This window comes from Onychomys torridus, chromosome 7 (assembly GCF_903995425.1).
Source record: "Onychomys torridus chromosome 7, mOncTor1.1, whole genome shotgun sequence".
NCBI classification, from domain to species: Eukaryota; Metazoa; Chordata; class Mammalia; order Rodentia; family Cricetidae; genus Onychomys; species Onychomys torridus.
The window spans coordinates 100,121,089-100,140,298 of NC_050449.1; the positions used below are offsets into that span (position 1 = coordinate 100,121,089).

General features: G+C 38.2%; 1 protein-coding gene and 1 non-coding gene across 8 annotated transcripts in view; both read right to left on the reverse strand.

The window, feature by feature from the left end:
* The window catches only part of Dock3 (dedicator of cytokinesis 3), a 391,678-nt gene that overhangs the window by 251,341 nt on the left and 121,127 nt on the right, over positions 1–19,210 (reverse strand). For all 7 annotated transcript variants that reach the window (XM_036193576.1, XM_036193574.1, XM_036193572.1 and 4 more), the window contains exon 4: positions 9,887–9,942. In XM_036193576.1, the coding sequence (XP_036049469.1) occupies positions 9,887–9,942 (56 nt within the window). The remainder of the gene's footprint in view (positions 1–9,886; positions 9,943–19,210) is intronic.
* Positions 6,420–6,523, reverse strand: LOC118588094. Its single transcript, XR_004945501.1, has one exon. It is a non-coding gene; the product is annotated as a U6 spliceosomal RNA (small nuclear RNA).

Here is a 19,210-nt window from a genome sequence, read left to right on the forward strand (position 1 = left end):
ATCCACAGCACTTCCCCTTTTCTTTTTTTTTAAAGGAAGGTTTTAACTTTTACATATTACAATTACATATAACAAAACAATTATCAAGCAAGAATTACAGTTACAATATTAAAGAAGATAACCTAACTATCTTATATTTGTGAGTCTAAGGTTTTATATCTAACTTATGTTTTATCATAACTAAGGAAATTATAACTATCTAGTCTTCAACCACATCAAAGACCTCAGAAGGATATAATATTACCTGAGAACCGGGAGAAGGATGTAAGCATTTTTCAGGAGTCTTGTAAGAGTAGACAGAGACAGCTGGCAGCCTGGACAGTCACCTAATGTTCCTTTGTATAGTTGGGGCATTTGTCTTCAGCCCACAGGGCTAGAGTCTCTCGGTCACTTCTCTCAGTGTCCTGTAGAATGTCTGGCAGTTTCCTCTGTGAAGCAGGAACCTGAAGGACCATTTTGTCAAGCAAAGTTCAGTGGCCACCTTTCTATGGGTCCTGCATGTCCAGTCGATCAAGCAGTCCAGGCAAGAACAGTTTCTTGCCCAAATGGCTATTTTTGCCAAGGTGAAGATAAACTCAATATGAAGTATCTTCAATGCCCATCCTCCTCTCTGAAGTAAATCAGTGCTGCCAGGAGCAGACATGTCTCACTGTCCAGAAAGTCTAAATTTTAAAAATGTTTTAAATGCCATATTCTGTAGACCTTTGAAGTGTTTGAAGATTACCTATCTGAAATATATCTATGTATACCTAGAAAATTTAACTAACATGGCTACAAGTATGATTATCATAGATGACTAATTATTAATCTATTTTTAATTATCCATTACAATTTTAAATGAGCTGTACAAACATAATACCTTAAACAAGAGTAGAAATATACACACAGTATAACAAAATTAACTTTGTTTGTATCAATAGACTAAAATCTATACCAAGGTAAAACATTTTAAACAAGTTGTTGCTCTTTAGAAGTAAGTTCCTTAAACTACCCTTTTATCCTATTATATCTATAACATATCCCCTTTTCTTCCTTAAAAAGAGATCACATTTATAATCAACCTGTTTTAAATAAAAATATTGGGTTTTTTTTCTGTCCCACACCAGAGGGATCTTCTGATTTGGGACACAAAAATCTCTTAACCTTTTCTTTTAGCAATATGTCTGGGTTTAGAGAAGGAGTGAGCCAATTCCATCTCCAAAGCCAGCTTGATAATTTCGGGAAATTGGGCGTAGTTTCTCTTACTACTTCCTGCTGGAGGGGGGCGCTGTATCTTATGGGGACATAAAGAAAATTTTAGGATTATGGAGTAGTCCATGAGGGTAAACCTCTGAGCCAGTTGCCTTGAAACCATTCTGGATGTTGGATCATCTGGGCCACGGTGTCATCGAAGACCTTTCAGGTGGTCTTGGCTGATCAAACCTGATGTATCTTAATCTGGAACAAATCCACAGCCTCTGGCTTTCTGTGGAAACAAAAGCAGAGACTCTTTTCCAAAGCAACATGTCCTTATATCCAAATTTTGAAGTCAAGGTACCTTTAAATTTTACATATTTGTTTAATTTAACAGCTTTTACGATCAAATCTTTTTCTGCAGTTAAAAATCCCAAAGACAAGACAAACCAGATTCTCTGTGTAAAATCCATCTTTGTAAGACTGAAACACTGCTGTGGCTGCTGGCTCCGCCCACCTCAGCTTCCCAACATGGCGGTGGTACAGTTTGCCACCAGCTCTGGGTCTGGAGCCATGTGTACCATCAACTATCAGAAGCAGTTCTATCAAAGTAGTGCATAGCCCAGAAACCTTTTCTTTTTTCTTTTTTTTTTAACTAGCAAAGGCTAAATCCACCATGCAGCAGAGTAAAGTGCCGCTTGTAGACTCCTCATTCCCGCCACACTGCAGGTCAGATGCACATGCCAGGAACCCGCCATAGTAGCTCAAACCGGCAGGCTGCCACTAACTTGAGAGAGAACTAGGAAGCTGTTTTTAGCTCTGTCTTAGAATCTTTTTTCTCAGGTTTTAGGTGGAAACTCTTGCCAACATGTTGGGCGCCATTTGTAGTTGGAGTTTTCCTGCCTGGCCCACAGTCAGGACAAATCTCTCTCAGGAATATGCATTTACATGATATTTCCCTGGGCATCTTGCTGTGGATATCGCTCTGTGTAAATTGACTGGCCAGTGGCCAGGCAAGAAGTATAGGCGGGACAAGAGAGAAGAGAATTCTGGGAGGTGAAAGGCTGGGGCAGGGATTCTGCCAGCTGAGACCATGACAAGGAAGATGTAAGGTACTGGTAAGCACAAGCCACGTGGCAAAGTATAGACTAACAGAAATGGGTTAATTTAAGATAGAAGAAGTAGATAACAAGAAGCCTGCCATGGCCATACAGTTTGTAAACAATGTAGGTCTCTGTGTGTTTACTTGGTTGGGTCTGAGCGACTGTGGGCCAGGCAGGACAACTCTAACAATGGCATCTTGCTGCTCTAGTAAGCAGAACATTTGAAAGCCTTGTCTGGACTCACCCTGGTCTAAAAGGGCTCTGTATTTGTACTGAAATCAAGATCAAAATTTTGCTCTTTTGCCATAGGAGGGTTTTTTTTTTTATCTTCCCTGAGCTCACATTAGGACACCTGTGTTACCATTTGACAGGTGTATCTCCTTAATCAAACTCTCCACCTGGTATTGTCCCCAGAGTGGGTCATGCCTGCCCACCCACCTATACACATGGACTGGCACATGGTGCCAGAAGTAAAAACCCCTCAGGGCTCACTGTCCCACTTCACTGGGTCAGTGAAAAACTAATGAGAGTACTTGAAACAGAGCCCCTTCAGAGAGATTTCCTCCCAATAGATCCCCTTTGTCCCTGCTTGTCTACCCTCTCCCCAGATGCAGAGTCCCTAACACACTGGTTGCAGCTCAGCCCTCTGCTAACTGCTTTCTGTTCTGGAGGTAGGGGCTTTGTATGACAAAATGCAGCCTCAGCTTTTCTCATGCTGCCATTGCAGCTACTGCTAGGGACTTAAACCTCCCTCTTCTTCTTCCTGCTAGCCACCTCCTGAATGCTGGCTTGAAGAGGAGACAGCACTAACAGTGAGGGTCTGCAATGCTCCAGGGGATTTTTGTGCTGGGACAATTACAGGTGACTCTCTCATGCTGATAGATGTTCCCTCCAGGTGAATATAATTCTGCCCTTACAGAAAGAAAAAGAGACCTGAAGAGCTTCCAGTTTTTTGAGTAAGAGAAATTACTAAGTTTTCCCCAAGACTGCTGTTCCCTAAACTCAGCTTCATGGCCTAGAAGAAAGTGACCCTGATTTACAATGTTATCAACAAGCATTTTTATCCACCAGCATTGGAACAGAGAGTTTTGTCTCTCCTTGTCTGTCTCAGGGAAAATTTTCCTCCTGCCGCTCAGGACTCAGATCTAAGCTGTACACAGGCCAAAAGCTTCCACAGGAAGCTTTTCTGGCCTGTTTTCTTCATAGTATTTTTGCATTTCTGCTCCGATTCTCCTCCAGGAGTCTGTGTTGAGATTCCCATAGTCAGAGAACCAAGGACACAGTTCCTCTATGAACTCTAAAAATCTCTGTACTTGTTATGGTTCCACCTTAACCCCTCCAGTTTTTAAGCTTTCTACAAGTGAATCTTTGAAGATCTGCTTACTATTTCCCTACCACATTTTAGCACTAGGGAAATTCTATTCTTATCCTAAGTTTCCTCTTACCCAATATTCCTACACCTAACCTTATATTTTTACTTAATTTCATAGATAGAAATTAAAAGAGAGAAAGAAAAAAATCTAGACAGAGAGAGAAAGACTCACTGCAGCCTAACTTCTTGTTTCAGCTTTTCTTTCCGCCACTTTGCTTTATCTGTATACGATTTTACTCCTGAAAATAGAATACTATTGCCTTTACTTTTAATGCATTACCAGGCATGCCCCCATGCTCTCATGATGTCCCCTACTCTCCTTTTGCCAAGTCCCTAGTTATGTCCCTAGTTCTGGTGCCATCTGTGGGAGGCCAGCTCCCACTTCTTCCCAGGGTACTCTTGAGGAGAGACGAATAAGAAATATTTACATAGAAAGATAGTGTGGAGAAGACAGACAGAAACACAGGATAGCTTTGGGAGGACCTGGATCAATTATCCCCTTTTGTCTCTTCAAAAGGGCTTTTTATAGGAATATTAAGGGGCATGGCAAAAGACCTCCCCCTAGCACAGCCAAGTGCAGACTCTTCTAAACATCTGGTAACCATGTATATGGTCAAGCCATCTCCTAATGCAGCCCTGCTGGGTAAAGCAAGCTCAGTTCTCACTAGGAAACGTCTATAGGCCTCCTGTAATCACACTAGGATCATTACTCAGTCTACATTTAGTTTTCTAGGCTTTATTCTACAAAAACCTATGCAAATTTCAATACATTTCAATACAAAACACTAGAATTCTCATTTATTTTCTTTTTTTTTCATTTTTCTTTATTAAGAAATTTTCTACTCACTCCACATATCATCCACAGATCCCCACTCCTCCCTCCTCCCACACCTCAGCTCTCTTTCCCAAGCCAACCTGCATTCCCACATCCCCCAAATCAAGGTCTCCCATGAGGAGTCAGCAGAGCCCAGCACACTGAGCCTAGGCAGGTCCAAGCTCCTTCCCACTGCACCAAAGCTGTGCAAGGCGTTACACCACAGGCAAGGGATTCCCAGAAGCCTGCCCAAGCACCAGGGACAGATCCCGATCCCCCTGACTGGGTGCCTCCCAAACAGTTAGAGCAGAACAACCATCTTCCATATCCAGAGGGCCTAGTCCAGTCCCATGGGGGCTCCACAGCCACCAGTCCAGAGTTCTTAATTTAGAATCGAGGTCAGCCTGGTGTACAAAGTTAGCTCCAGGACAGCCAAGAATACTACACAAAGAAACCTGGTCTTAAAAAACAAAAAACAAACAAACAAAAAAACCAAAACAACAACAAAAAATCCAGCTATAGTTGCTATTTTTTAAAACAATTTCACTAAGAAACTAACACTTTGTAGGAAGTTTCAGAACTTCAGGGTGACTAAGAAAAAAGTTCATGGACACAAAAGAACAGAATACAGAGTTTGATTAAGTAGCACATTACCAGGTTGCAGAGGAAGTCCTACTGGATAAAGGCAGAATTAGGGAAGCTCCTCAGGAGAGGAGGCCAAAAACGACTTCTGTGTCTAGATAACATTACTTAGCTACAAAATGAGGAAGATTGGGTTGGACAGTTTTAAAGGGCCAGGATCAGTATGAGGTAATTTTTTGTTGTTGTTGCTTTTTTAAAATATTTTTTAATTCTTTAAGAATTTCATAAAATATATCTTGATCATATCCCTAGTGTTTTTATATCAGGACCAGGATTTTTATTTTGTCATAGCAGATATTAGCTTATAGCAATGGATTCCCAATTAAAGAGCATATAAGATATAAATATAAATATATATATTTCCCCCTTAACTCCCAGATTTACCCTTACCTCCCCTAACCCCTAATTTTGTGTATTCCTTTAAAAAATTCAATAGCCCATTGACTTCAACTGTATTATTCATATTGTTCTGAGTATGGGGCTATCTACTCGAGTGTGGTCAACCTACCATGAGCACAACACCCTTAAAGAAAACTGATTCTCCCTCCTCAGAAGCCATCAATTTTTATGTCTCTATCTCTTAACTATAGGTAGAAGATGTTAAAGGCAGATTTATAAAATATGGAAAGCAGGCAGATTCTATGGCAATTATATGTATCAAAATTTGAATTTGGCTGTCCCAATTAATACATCTACAACTCAATTCCCATACTCAGAGATCATCATAAATGAAGGGACAGAATAAGAACCAGATGACTAGGAAGTCTGATATGAGACTGTGTCTCCTGGAAATGACAGGGAAGCTACACTCATGATACTTCAACAATATGCCTACCTAAAAAGACCCAAACAATGACAACACTAATAGACATGGTAACATGGAAGGGAAAAAATATTAAAGAGGTACCACCCTTTGACAAAGAACTACAGGCAACTAACAACTCTGGAAAAGGAAGGATTAAGTCTTTCCCAGGGATGGGCCTCCTAATTGGTTATCCAGGACCAAGTGGTCAGTCCTGAAATCATATGCATACAAGCAACACTAAATGGACTTATTAACAAGTTATATTTATATACTTATATGTTTGATATATGTATGTGTGAGGACGATATTTGAGAGGGATTAAGGGGCTGGACATGGGAGTGGCTAGAAGGAGGAAAGGGAAGGGGAGAATTGCTGTAATTATCTTTTAACTAAAAATTTAAAATTATTAAGAACTGAAAAAGGTATGGTCATTACACTCTACTGTACTTACTCTGTTCTTGTTCTCAGTCAAGCCTCCTTCACTAAGCTACTTTCTAACTTTTATCTCTTTTAAAATATGAACACTTCACAAATTTGTGTGTCATCCTTGCACAGTGGCCATGCTAATCTTTGTATCGTTACAATTTTACTGTATGTGCTACCAAAGCAAGCACTTATTACACCATCTTGCTTATACAAAAAAAAAACTGTCATTGTCTTCCTGGGCTCTGTTCCACCACAGATGACAAACTGAAACTTTCTGGAAAAAAAAAGCCAAAATAAACATGAATTATTCCTGTGTACATCTGTTCCTTCATGGACCGTCACCTTTAAAGATCCTTAACAAAAGAAAACAAAGCCAGCCAGGGCTAGAGAAATCCCCATCTCAAAAATAATAATAATAATAATAATAATAATAATAATAATAATAATAATAATAAATTTTTTTAAAAGGCAAAAGAACCTTTAAAGATCCTATCTATGTGAGTTGTTTCCAGTACCTGCAGGTAGGGTTTTTTTTTCCAATACTTTATCTGGGTTTTATAACTTCCATTCTGTATAATGACCCTGCTAGACATCTAGATAAAACAGTTAATTCTAGGTAGCTTTCTACGATTATACAAAGACCTTTGCGCTATGCTCCCAGAGAAAGAGTACATCCAATAAATATGACTATTCTGAGTAATTCTCTGCATAGCTATAGCCCTTCTGATTTCTTGAAGCAAACAGAATTCAGGTGTGTATTCTTCTGCTACCAAATTGTCTCACAAGGCTTCACAGTTGTTAAAAATGAGACACATGGTTCCTGAGCTCAAGATGAGTCACTTATTATGGGGAAGCATTGTCTTGCTAGTATTTTCTGAGACACTCTATTTCTGTATCACTACATATTCTAAGTCCTTCTTTACCTCACTCCCATGATGCTTCTGCACCGTTTCAGCTCTGTTATAGATCATAGTGCTATAGATCAAGAACATCATTTTTATGTTTTGCTACAGGCCATTTCAAATCAGAAATATATTTTTGTAACTTCTAAGATCTATACTTTCCCATTGTGAGTCTAGATACACCCTTTTCCTCATACAACTTCTACATAGTGTTAATACTTTGACAGTCCTTACTTAAAAATTTGAAGTGGCAGGTTATGTCTTGCAAAGATTCTATAATGTAGGATTTTCAAGTTTACACACATACATAAAAAGGAAAGAGAGACAAATAAGAAATATGTCAGGGACTCTGGATGTGGGTCAATGGTAGAGTATTTATCACACACAGAACTCTAGGTTTACTTCCCAACACACAAAGAAAAAGGGAGAGATAAAGAATTATTTTAATAGTATTGTTATTTCATAATATTGTAATTCTTATAATTTCCAAAAGCAAATTTTACCTTGGAAATCAGACTAGTGATTTACTAATAATTACCACTTCCAAACCTAACTTTCTGAGCATAATCTTAAGGCTGAGCACATGAACTTTGTTACACAACCCCCTTTGTCAAAGCTGCAGACACTAGGAAGATATCAAGGAAAAAATGTGTTTCTTACTGTTCCTATAGACAATTCTCTACTGATGAAAATTGGCTTGAGCATCCAGTTGTCTTTGGCACTGACAGAGTTTGCCCTTAATGCCACATTACTCATACACACTACCAGCAGCCCTGTTATTTTCCGTTCTCATTGAGCTCCAATGTCTCAAGACCCACTTCCTCCAGTCGCTAGGATATGGTATCCCATCTTATTGTACTTGTATCCTAGCCACTTGAGTGGACTGGTATCTGTTGTTATCATTATTTGGTTGGTATCATTATTTCCTCTTTTCTTTTTCATCCTGCAAATTTTTCCTCATCCCCTTAATGGTACACTCTGTCAAGATATCTCTTTCATTGTTCTTCCTCCCCATCTCTCCCCCATGTTTCCTCCTCCATCCCCTCCTCTCTATTCCCTCCTCCCAGTTTACTCAGGAGATCTTAACCCTTTCCTCTTCCTGGGGCGATCCATGTGTGTCCCTCTTAGTGTCCTCCTCTTTACCTAGCTTCTCTGGGGTTGTGGATTGTAGCCTGGTTATCCTTTGCTTTGTGTCTAATATTCACTTATGAGTGAGTACATACCATGCCAAACTGGTACATTCTTAAGGGAATCTAAATATTAGTGAGAGTCTTAAAACTGTTTCTGTAACTCAAAGCTGGATAACTGTAAGTTATTGATAAGATGATGAAGTGGGTTTTGAACACAAATGATCTATATACAGTACTATAGCTTGTGAGTCATTTCATAGATTATTTCTACTTTGTAATATTTAACATTTGTGTTTTTCATGAGCACAAATAATTTCCTACATTAAATTCCACATCACATTTTTACTAATGTAGTTTATGTCTTCATGACTGAACTTTAAATGACTATGGATTCTGATTACTCACTCTCCAGTCAAAAGTTTTCTTAGTTGAAAAGTAAACACTACTTAAATTTTACATTTTAAAATGAATTTTTAAAACTTAAATAACTTTATAAAATATGACATAACAACAACAATTACCTTAAAAAGGACTCTCAAGATGTAAAACAATCAGTGTTAGCATTTAGTATATTTATTTCTCATCTCTTTTCTGTGAAAATTTTTTCTTTTGTTGTTGATGTATAAATGTCTTTTTAAAGATTTTATTTAAGTTTTTTTGTTTTATTGAAAATAGATTTTTTTTTCTCACATAATATATCCTGATTACAGTTTTCCCTCCCTGTACTCTTCCCAATTTCTCCCCACCTCCCTCCCATCCAGATTCATAGCCTTTCATTAAAAAACGAACAGGCTTTTAATGGATAATAATGAAATAAAATATAGTAAGATAAAACAAAACACATCGAGACTGGACAAAACAAACTGAAGAAAAAGAGCCCAAGAAACAGCACAAGAATCAGAGACCCACTCATTCATACATTCAGGAATTCCATAAAAACACTAAACTGTGGTGGCACATGCCTTTAATTCCAGCACTCTGGAGGCAAAAACAGGCAGGTCTCTGTAAGTTGAGACCACCCTGGTTTACATAGCAAGTGCCAGGCCAGTGAAGGCTAATAGTGAGACCCTGTCTCAAAAACAAACAAAACAAAAAGAAAAACTGATTTTTTTCAAATGTGTGCATAATATATTCATTTTGCATATTAAGTTTTCTATTCATAAGGTATACCTTTAAATTTTTTGAACCTCTACTTACAAAGATTTTATAAGTTTCCTTCACTTTGACATGGAACAGTGAAATGACAAATTTATCTCTAATACCTAGTCTATAAATGATAATTCTCAAAGTCATACCTAATATACTTATAGAAGATACTATATATGTTACTGCTTTGACAAAATTTACAGCTAAGGGTATTTATCCAAACTACAATTTAAAAAATTAGAGCTTAAGATTCTATACAACAATAAATGCATATTTTTAAAAATCCTGTCAATATTTTATATAAACTATGAACCAAGTCAGACTTCCTCTGCAACCTCTAATAATTATAAATTAATTTAGGCTAATTACTTACCCTCTATTACTGACAATTGCCTTTTTCAAATGAATGTAATTTGCAGGAAAGATTCCCTGTAAAACAAACAAAATTTCCAGTTAACAAAATATAAATTGTGATTAATATCTCATATATATATAAACATATACATATTTAAAGAGAATGGAAATGTAGTAAATATTCTACTAAAACAACCACTTTGCACATCAAGAATACAGAGCTGAAGGAAGATCATTAGGTTGGGATTTTATGACCATGTATAACTAGATTGTTTCCTCAGGAGAAAACTACAGCCTTAAATACTTCATAAATAAAATGTTAAATAATTACAAAGTAGAAATAATCTATAAAATGACTCACAAGCTATAGTACTGTATATAGATCATTTGTGTTCAAAACCCACATCATCATCTTATCAATAACTTACAGTTATCCAGCTTTGAGTTACAGAAACAGTTTTAAGACTCTCACTAATATTTAGATTCCCTTAAGAATGTACCAGTTTGGCATGGTATGTACTCACTCATAAGTGAATATTAGACACAAAGCAAAGGATAACCAGGCTACAATCCACAACCCCAGAGAAGCTAGGTAAAGAGGAGGACACTAAGAGGGACACACATGGATCGCCCCAGGAAGAGGAAAGGGTTAAGATCTCCTGAGTAAACTGGGAGGAGGGAATAGAGAGGAGGGGATGGAGGAGGAAACATGGGGGAGAGATGGGGAGGAAGAACAATGAAAGAGATATCTTGACAGAGTGTACCATTAAGGGGATGAGGAAAAATTTGCAGCTAGAGAAAACCCCAAGAACTCACAAGATTGTCCCTAGCTAAGACTCATAGCAATGGTGGAGAGGGTGTTTGAACTAGCCTTCCCCTGCACTCAAATTGGTGTCTACCCTAATTGTCATCATAGAACCTACATCCAGATGGAAGAAGATGCAGAGACCCACAGCCAAGCACTTGGCCAAGATCCTGGAGTTCAGTTGAAGAAAAAGAGGAAAGATTATAAGAGCAAGGGGGGTCAGAATCATGAGGGAAAAAAAAACACAGAAATAACTGACCCAAGCTAGTGGGAGCTCATGGACTCTGGACTGATAGCTGGGGAGCCTACATGGGACCAAACTAGGCCCTCTGAATGTGGGTGAAAGTTCTGTGGTTTGATGTGTTTGTGGGTCCCCTAGCAATGGGACCAGGACTTACTTATTCTGGGTACACGAACTGACTTTTTAGAGCCCATTCCCTATAGTGTGATGCCTTACTCAGCCTTGACGCAGGGTATGACAGCTTGTGTTGACTACCCAAGGGAGGCCTTACCCTCTATGAAGAGTGGATAGGGGGGGAAAGGGTAGGTGGGGGTGGGGGGAGGGAGGGAATGAGAGAAGAGGAAGGAGGGAGCACAGGGGTTGATATGTAAAAGGAAAGAAAATTCTTTATTAAATACTTTGTGCAGCATTGGTGCATAGAGGAGGGGCTTGGACCTGCCTCAACTGAATGTACCAGGCTCTGCTGACTCCCCATGGGAGACATTGCCTTGGAGAAGGTGGGAATGGGGGGTGGGTTGGGGGAAAAGGCTGGGGGGTGGGAGGAAGGAGGATAGAGGAATCTGTGGTTGATATGTAAAATGAATAGAAAATTTTAAAAAGGAGAAAAAATTGGGGTGGGTAGGAAACTTAAGGAAGGGGAAGAATATAAACAAAATACATTTAAATTTAAAAATTGTTTTAAATAATAAAAATAAAAAATTAGAAAACTATTTTCATTTAGTAAAAAATAAGTGTGTGTGTGTGCGCACGCGCACAGCATTTATGGAGGTCAGAGGACAATTTGTGGGAGTCCCTTGTCTCCTACTATGTGAGTGCTGAGACTTGAACTCAGGTGGTCAGGTTTGGTGACAGGTATCCTTACCAACACAGAAATACATTCTTTTTAAAAAGCCATTTCAGTTTTCCAATCATTTCAATTTCTGCTAATAAAATTCCTCCAAATAAAACATGAAAAACCTAGATACTATTATTCTTTAACCTAGAGTATAATAAATTGTAACACCAACCAATAATATATAAGGCTATCAGCAACTTATCTATAGTAATTCATTGTATATAACGGCTCATAACAAAAGATAACCTGTACATTGACAAGCAATATTAAATATGAGAAAATATAAAGACTTAGACTGTACAACTGCATACAGAAACAATAAAATGAAGCTCTCATATATGATAAAATAACTTCCAAGAAAATCTAGATAGAAGAAGTAAAGAAGGAAACTACATATTAATATTAATAAAGGGAACAATTCATCAGGATGTTATAATGATTGTTAAAAAAATTTCCAATAAATGTAAGGGTTTCCCAGTAGCATAAAACAAACACTAAAACACATTAAATGTCAGATAAATCTTGATATAATAATAGGAGGCTTCACTGTCTCACTAAGAGCCTCAGGTAGGTCCTTGAATCTCAAACCAGTAAAGAGATGTCAGCCTTAAATAATCATACAATAGACTCATTGGATTCAGCACATCTAACATAAAAAAAATATACATTCTTCTAAGAGGCCTAGGAAACCTTCTCTGATATTTATTTTTATCTAGATACCAAAACCAGATAATATAGCTCAGTTTCCCTAATGAACATAGATTTAAAAATTCTCTTTTAAACAGCAAATTTAAGATCATATTAATATCTTACATTATGGCTTCATCTCTGAAATGCAAGATTGGGTCAACATATGCAAAGTAATAAATGTATTACACTATACAAAAAGATGTAAGGACAGAAATAACACAATCACCTCAATAGATACAGAAAAGCCTTTTGATAAAAATCCAACATTATTTCATAATAAAATGCTCAAAAATTAGGGTTAGAAGGGACATAACTCAAAATAATAATGGCTGCATGTTTCTCCATCATGATTCTGATGCACTTGCTCATAGAATCCCTCTTCTTTCTCTTTGACTGGACTCCTGGAGCTCTGTCTGGTGATTGGGTGTGGATCTCTACATCTGCTTCCATTAGTCACTGGAGAAAAGCTCTGTGATGACAGGGTATTCAGCGGTCTGATCTCTGGGACAATACATGGAAATGGACTAGGCTCTCGCATGGCGAGACAGTTGTGTAGCTTGATATGCTTGGGGGACCCTGGTGGTCAGACCAGAATCCATCTCTGGTGCATGAGCGGACTTTTTAGAGTCCATTACATATGACAGGACACCTCGTACAGTCTTGAGGCAGGGGAAAAGGCTTGAATTTGCCTGTATTGGATGTGCCTCCCCACTGGAGGCCTTGCCTTCTTGTGGATGGGAGAGGGAGGCGGGGGGAGGAAGGAGAGAAGAGGGGGATCTTTGACTGGTGTATAAAATGAATGAAAAAAATCTTAATTAAAAAAGGGGGAAACGTAGAAAAAATAATAATGGCTACATGACAAGTCTATAAGCTAACATTATACTAAATAGAGAAACTGAGGGCACTTCCTCCAAAATATGAAATGACAAAAAGGGGCCCACTCTTAATATAGTGCTCAGAACTTCAGCTAGACCCATAAAAGAGAAAAAAAAGGGATACAAATAGGACAGGAAGATGGTAAATCATTCTATTTGCAGATGACATGATTTTATACTTAAAGGATGCTATGAATGTCACCAGAAAACACTTAGGTCTGATACTTTCAGCATGCAGCAGAATACTAAAAGCAACATTAAAAAAAAAACAGTAGCTTTTCTATATATCAATAATAAAGTGGTGAAGAAAGAAATTAGGAAAAATAATTCATTTTCAATAGCTTTTTTAAAAAATAGGGGGATGGTGAAAATACTCCATAGTTACGGGTGCTCCTGCAGAGGAGTCTGGTTGTCTTCATGTCAGGAGGCTCATAATCTCCTCTAACTCAAGTTCCAGGGACTCTGATGCCCTCTTCTAGGTTCTACGAGCACTGGCACCCATGTATGCATACACACACAGGCACACAAATAAACATGAATAACAAGATAAATCTTTCTTTAAAGCTAGGAATATAAACCTTATTGGGGAGATTTAAAAAAAAAAACTCTACAATGAAAACTCTAAATCATTTAATAGTAATACTGATACAGTCACTAGAAAATAAAAACATTTCATGCTTATAGACTAACTCAATTTAATACTGTGAATAAAATTACTAGAAGTATTCTAAAGATTCAATGCAATTCCCATCAAAATATAAATGAAATTCCTCATTGAACTATAAAGAACCCTCAACTCATAGAAAACTACAATAACCTCAGAAAGACACAACATTCCTGAAAAAAAATTAGAAATTGAGAACAATATCTGACCTTAAGTTAACTAAAGTGACAAAGACAGCATTATACTGGCACACAGACATATGAACTAATGAAAAAAAAGAAAGAAAATACAGAAATAAACTCACACAGCTACAGCAACCTAAGTTTTAACAAAGGTGTTAAAAATCATACATTGAAGTTGGAGGGGGATGATAGTTTCTTCAACAAATGGGTATTGGAAAAACCAGGTATCAGGGTTGGGGATTTAGCTCAGTGGTAGAGCGCTTGCCTAGCAAGTGCAAGGCCCTGGGTTAGATCCTCAGCTCCAGCAAAAAACAAGAACAAAAACAAAAACAAAAACAACAAAAAACCAGGTATCTATATACAGAAGAGTGAAATTAAACCTGAACTATATATACTGTGTGTATATATAATATATATTCAAAATTTTTAAAAATGCTTTATTATAAAACCTGAAATGCTAAAACTGCTGGAAGAAAATCTAGGGAAAGAACTTCAAGGTATTTTGGCCTTTTTGGTTGTTTTGCTTTGTTTTGTTTTGTTTTGTTTTGTTTTAGTTCTGGAAAACACAATAATGGGAAATAAATGAATTGACAAATGGGATCACATGAAATCCAAAGGCTTCTTCACAGCAACTAAAGCAATCTAGACTGAAGGGACTGGCTACAGAACAAGAGAAAATCGTTGCCTGCTATATCTCAGATAAGGAACTAATATAATACCTAGATATGTATTTTCAAAAAAAACTACAAAAATCAAACACCAAAAACTAAGTCTTCTGATAAATAAATGGACTAATGAACCAAAAAGACAGTTACCAAAGAAGGAAAACATGTGGCCAATGAATATTTGAAAAGTGTTTAACAGCTTTATGTATTAGAGAAATACAAATTGAAACTTTGGGGTGGGGTTCGAGACAGGGTTTCTCTGTGTAGCTTTGGAGCCTGTCCTAGAACTCACTCTGTAGCCCAGGCTGGCCTCGAACTCACAGAGATCCGCCGACCTCTGCCTCCCAAGTGCTGGGATTAAAGGTGTGCGCCTCCACCACCCAGCCAAATTGAAACTTTTTAAGACTGCATTTTACCCTGGCCAAAATAACTATCAAGAAAACAACAGTCAAAAAATGATATTGAGGACAAAGGAAAATAGGAACCCATATTTACTGCTGTCAAAAATGCAAACTTGTGCAACCACTATGAAAATCAGTATGTAAATCTCTCCAAAAACTAAAAATGGAACTAACATATGGTCAAACTATACTTCTCCTAGGAATATGCACAAAGGATTATTAAGTCCTACTACAGATATACTTACACGTCTATGTTTACTGATGCACCAGTCACTTTAACAAGAGAACCAACCTACATGTCTCTTAGTTAGGGGTTCTATTGCTGTGAAAAAACACCATGATCACAGCAACTCTTATAAAGGAAAACATTTAATTGGGTGTCTTACAGTTCAGAGGTTTAGTTCATTATCATCATGGTGGGACATGGTGGTATGCAAGCAGACAAGGTGCTGGAGACAGAGCTGTGAATTCTACGTCTTTGATCCATAGGCAACAGGAAGTGAACTGAGACACTGAGTGTGGCTTGAGCACATATAAAAACTCAAAGCCCACTCCCCACAGTGACACATTTCCTCCAACAAGAACACACCTACTCAAACAAAGCCACACCTCCCAATAATGCCACCCTCCATGAGCATATGGTGGCCAATTACAGTCAAACTACCACAATCTACTCCCTGGCCCCCATAAGGTTGTTGGAATAACATAATGCAATATTCATTTAACCCAACTTCAAAAGTCCCCATAGAAGCTATCGCAGTCTCAAAAAATGTTTTAAAGTCCAAAGGTCAGTCTCTTCTGAGATTCATACAATCTCTTAAATGTCATCTTCAATAAAGTAAAAAAAAAAAAATCACATACTTCCAACATATAATGGCACAAGATATTCATTAACACCCTAAAATGCAGGGAAGGGAGCATAGTGACAAAATACTGGACCAAAGCAAGACCAAAAACCATCTGAGCAAACTCCAAACTCTGCATCTTCATGTCCGATGTCAAGATGTTCTTCAGATCTCCAACTCCATTCACCTTTGTTGACTAGAACACTCTTCTTTCTCTTGAGTTGGTCCCACTCCCTGTTAGTTTTCCTCGGCAGATATCCCACAGCACTAGCATCTCCAACATCTTAGGGTCTCTGAGACAATCCAGGCTTCAACTTCATAGCTTCACAAAATAATCTGTCTAGGCCTTCAAGGACACCAATGACACATGCCTGGCCTCAGTGGCTTTCCTTAGTCACAGAGGCAAATTCCATAACCCTTTCTTCTCTCCTTAACTCTAAAGCCAGAACCATGTGATTGAAGCCACAAAGTTTTGTTGCTTGTTGGGATTAAAACATGCTCCACTCTTTAATTACATCTTCACCAACTTTGTTTTTGATGGTTACCTTCACTGCCTAAGCTTGGCTGTCCTTGAACTTGCTCTGTAGACCAGGATGGCCTCAAAATGAGAGATCTGCCAGCCTCTGCCTTCCAAATGCTGGGATCAAAGGTGTGTGTCACCACATCTGCCTCTAGGTTTTTCTTTAATTCTTTTTCACAAGTTAGAAAGTTAGGGGGTTAGGGATTTAGCTCAGTGGTAGAGCGCTTGCGTAGCAAACACAAGGCCCTGGGTTTGGTCCTCAGTGCCCAAGAGGGGAAAAAAAAGAATTTAGCTGGGTGGGATCTTGCCCTGAGGTCATCACTCCCTTTAGTCCATTTCTTAATCTGTTTATCTCTGAACACAGAATTTACCTCCATTCCCCTTCCATTCCCTAGCTCCTTTTCTCCTCACCTTTTTCCTTTTAATTACATATCTTCATCAGAGTTAACACTAATAACCACATGACAGAGTCTATACTAGGCTGTGTTGAGATTTCCTCTGCCAGCAGAATTAATCCAAAACTTCACATTGGCCTCAGGCAACTCTTCAGATAAGGGCAAAAAGCAGCCACTTTCTTCACCAGATTATCACCAGAATGATCTCTAGGCAACATACTAAAATTATTCTCCTCTGAAACCTCTTAAGCCAGCCCCCCACAGTTCAAATCATTCTCAGCACCACTGTCTTCCATATATTAGTATGGCTGATTAAACAGTGCTTAAAACATTCTACTGCTTTCCCAACCCAAAGTACCAAAGTCCAAATTACTCCAAACAAAAACATGGTCAGGTCTATCACAGCAATACCCCAGTCACTGCTACCAACTTCTGTCTCAGAGTTTCTATTGCTGTGAAGAGACATGATAACCACAGCAACTCTTTTAAAGGAAAACATTTAATTGGGTGTCTTTTAGTTCAGAGGTTCATTATCATCATGGTGGGATATGGTGGTCTGCAGGCAGACATGGTGCTAGAGATGGAGCTGAGAATTCTACATTTTTGATCCAAAGGCAACCAGAAGTGAACTGAGGCTCTGGGCATGCCTTGAGCCTATATGAGACCTCAAAGCCCACCCCCACCGTGACATAATTCCTCTAACAAGGCCATACCTACTCCAACAAAGCCATATCTCCTAATAGTGGCACTTCCTATGAGCTTATGGAAGCCAATTACATTCAAACTACCACAATGTCCATAAAAGATGACTGAATAATGAAAATGTAAATAAATTTTATTGTGCCATAAAGGAAAATAAAATCATGATATGCACAGAAAAATGAATAGACCTGGAAATTATATCTTAGTGAAATATCCTAGAAAAATAAATATCTTGGCTTTTTTCTCTCATATGCACAAGACTTGTACAAGATCAAGCCAATCAACATTCAAACATGAGTAGGGGAAGAACTCATGAGGCCTCACTGTTAGCCAAAGAGCTATTGGCCATGGCTACTGGGAGGGAGGGTCATATTTCTTTGGGGGTGTGGCTCTGGTAGGTTGCCCATATTCTGGTGAGTGGTTTCATATTTTTCGAATGCAAGCAGCAATAACTGGCTCAATGGGTTATTGAGGAGAGGAGGAGGAAGAGGAGATGAAGATGGGAAGGTCCAAGAGAAGGGGAAGGGCCAGTTAAGTTGATACTATCAAGATACATAATATACAGGTAAGAAATTGTCAAAGGATAGATAAAATATTTTTTTAAATATGTATGAATATCCTATGGTGAAGTACCATTATTTTGTATATTAATCTTTAAAAACTAATAAAAAATAGCTGGGTGGTGGTGGCGCACGCCATTAATCCCAGAACTTGGGAGGCAGAGCCAGGCAGATCTCTGTGAGTTCAAAGCCAACCTGGGCTACCAAGTGAGTTCCAAGAAAAGGCGCAAAGCTACACAGGGAAACCCTGTCTCGAAAAACCAAAAAAAAAATAAAAATCAATAATAATAATAACAACAACAATAAATAGCCAGGTGTTGTGGAACACATCCTTAATTCCAGCACTTGGGAGGCAGAGGCAGGTGGATCTCTGAGTTTGAGGCCAGTCTGGTCTACGTAGTGAGTTCCAAAACAGCCAGGACAAGACCCTGTCTTAAAGAAAAAGAAAGTAAGAAAAACATAATAAATAAATAAAGTTAAAAGCCTCTATTCAGCAAAGGAAACAGTTACCAGTGAAGAAAGAGTCCACATAATGGAGAAAATCTTTGCCAGATATTCATGTCATATGAGATTAATACCAAGAATATATTAAGATAGATAGATCCCCAAAAAAATGAAATACACACACAAAAAAATCACCCCAATCAATTTAATCAATAAACAGGTAAGTGAATTGAGTAAACAGCTCTCAAAAGAAGAGAAAAAGTACCGGGCGGTGATGGCATACACCTTTAATCCAAGTACTCTGGAGACAGAAAGGCAAGCAGATCTCTGTGAGTTCAAAGACAGCCTGGTCTACAGAGCAAGTTCCATGACAGCCAAGGCTGTTACACAGAGAAATCCTGTCTCAAAAAAACAAACAAACAAACAAACAAAAAAGGAGCAAGAGAAGGAGAAGGGGAAGAACATGGGCCTGGAGAGACAACTCAACAATCAAGAGTACTTGCTGCTCTTCTAGAGAAC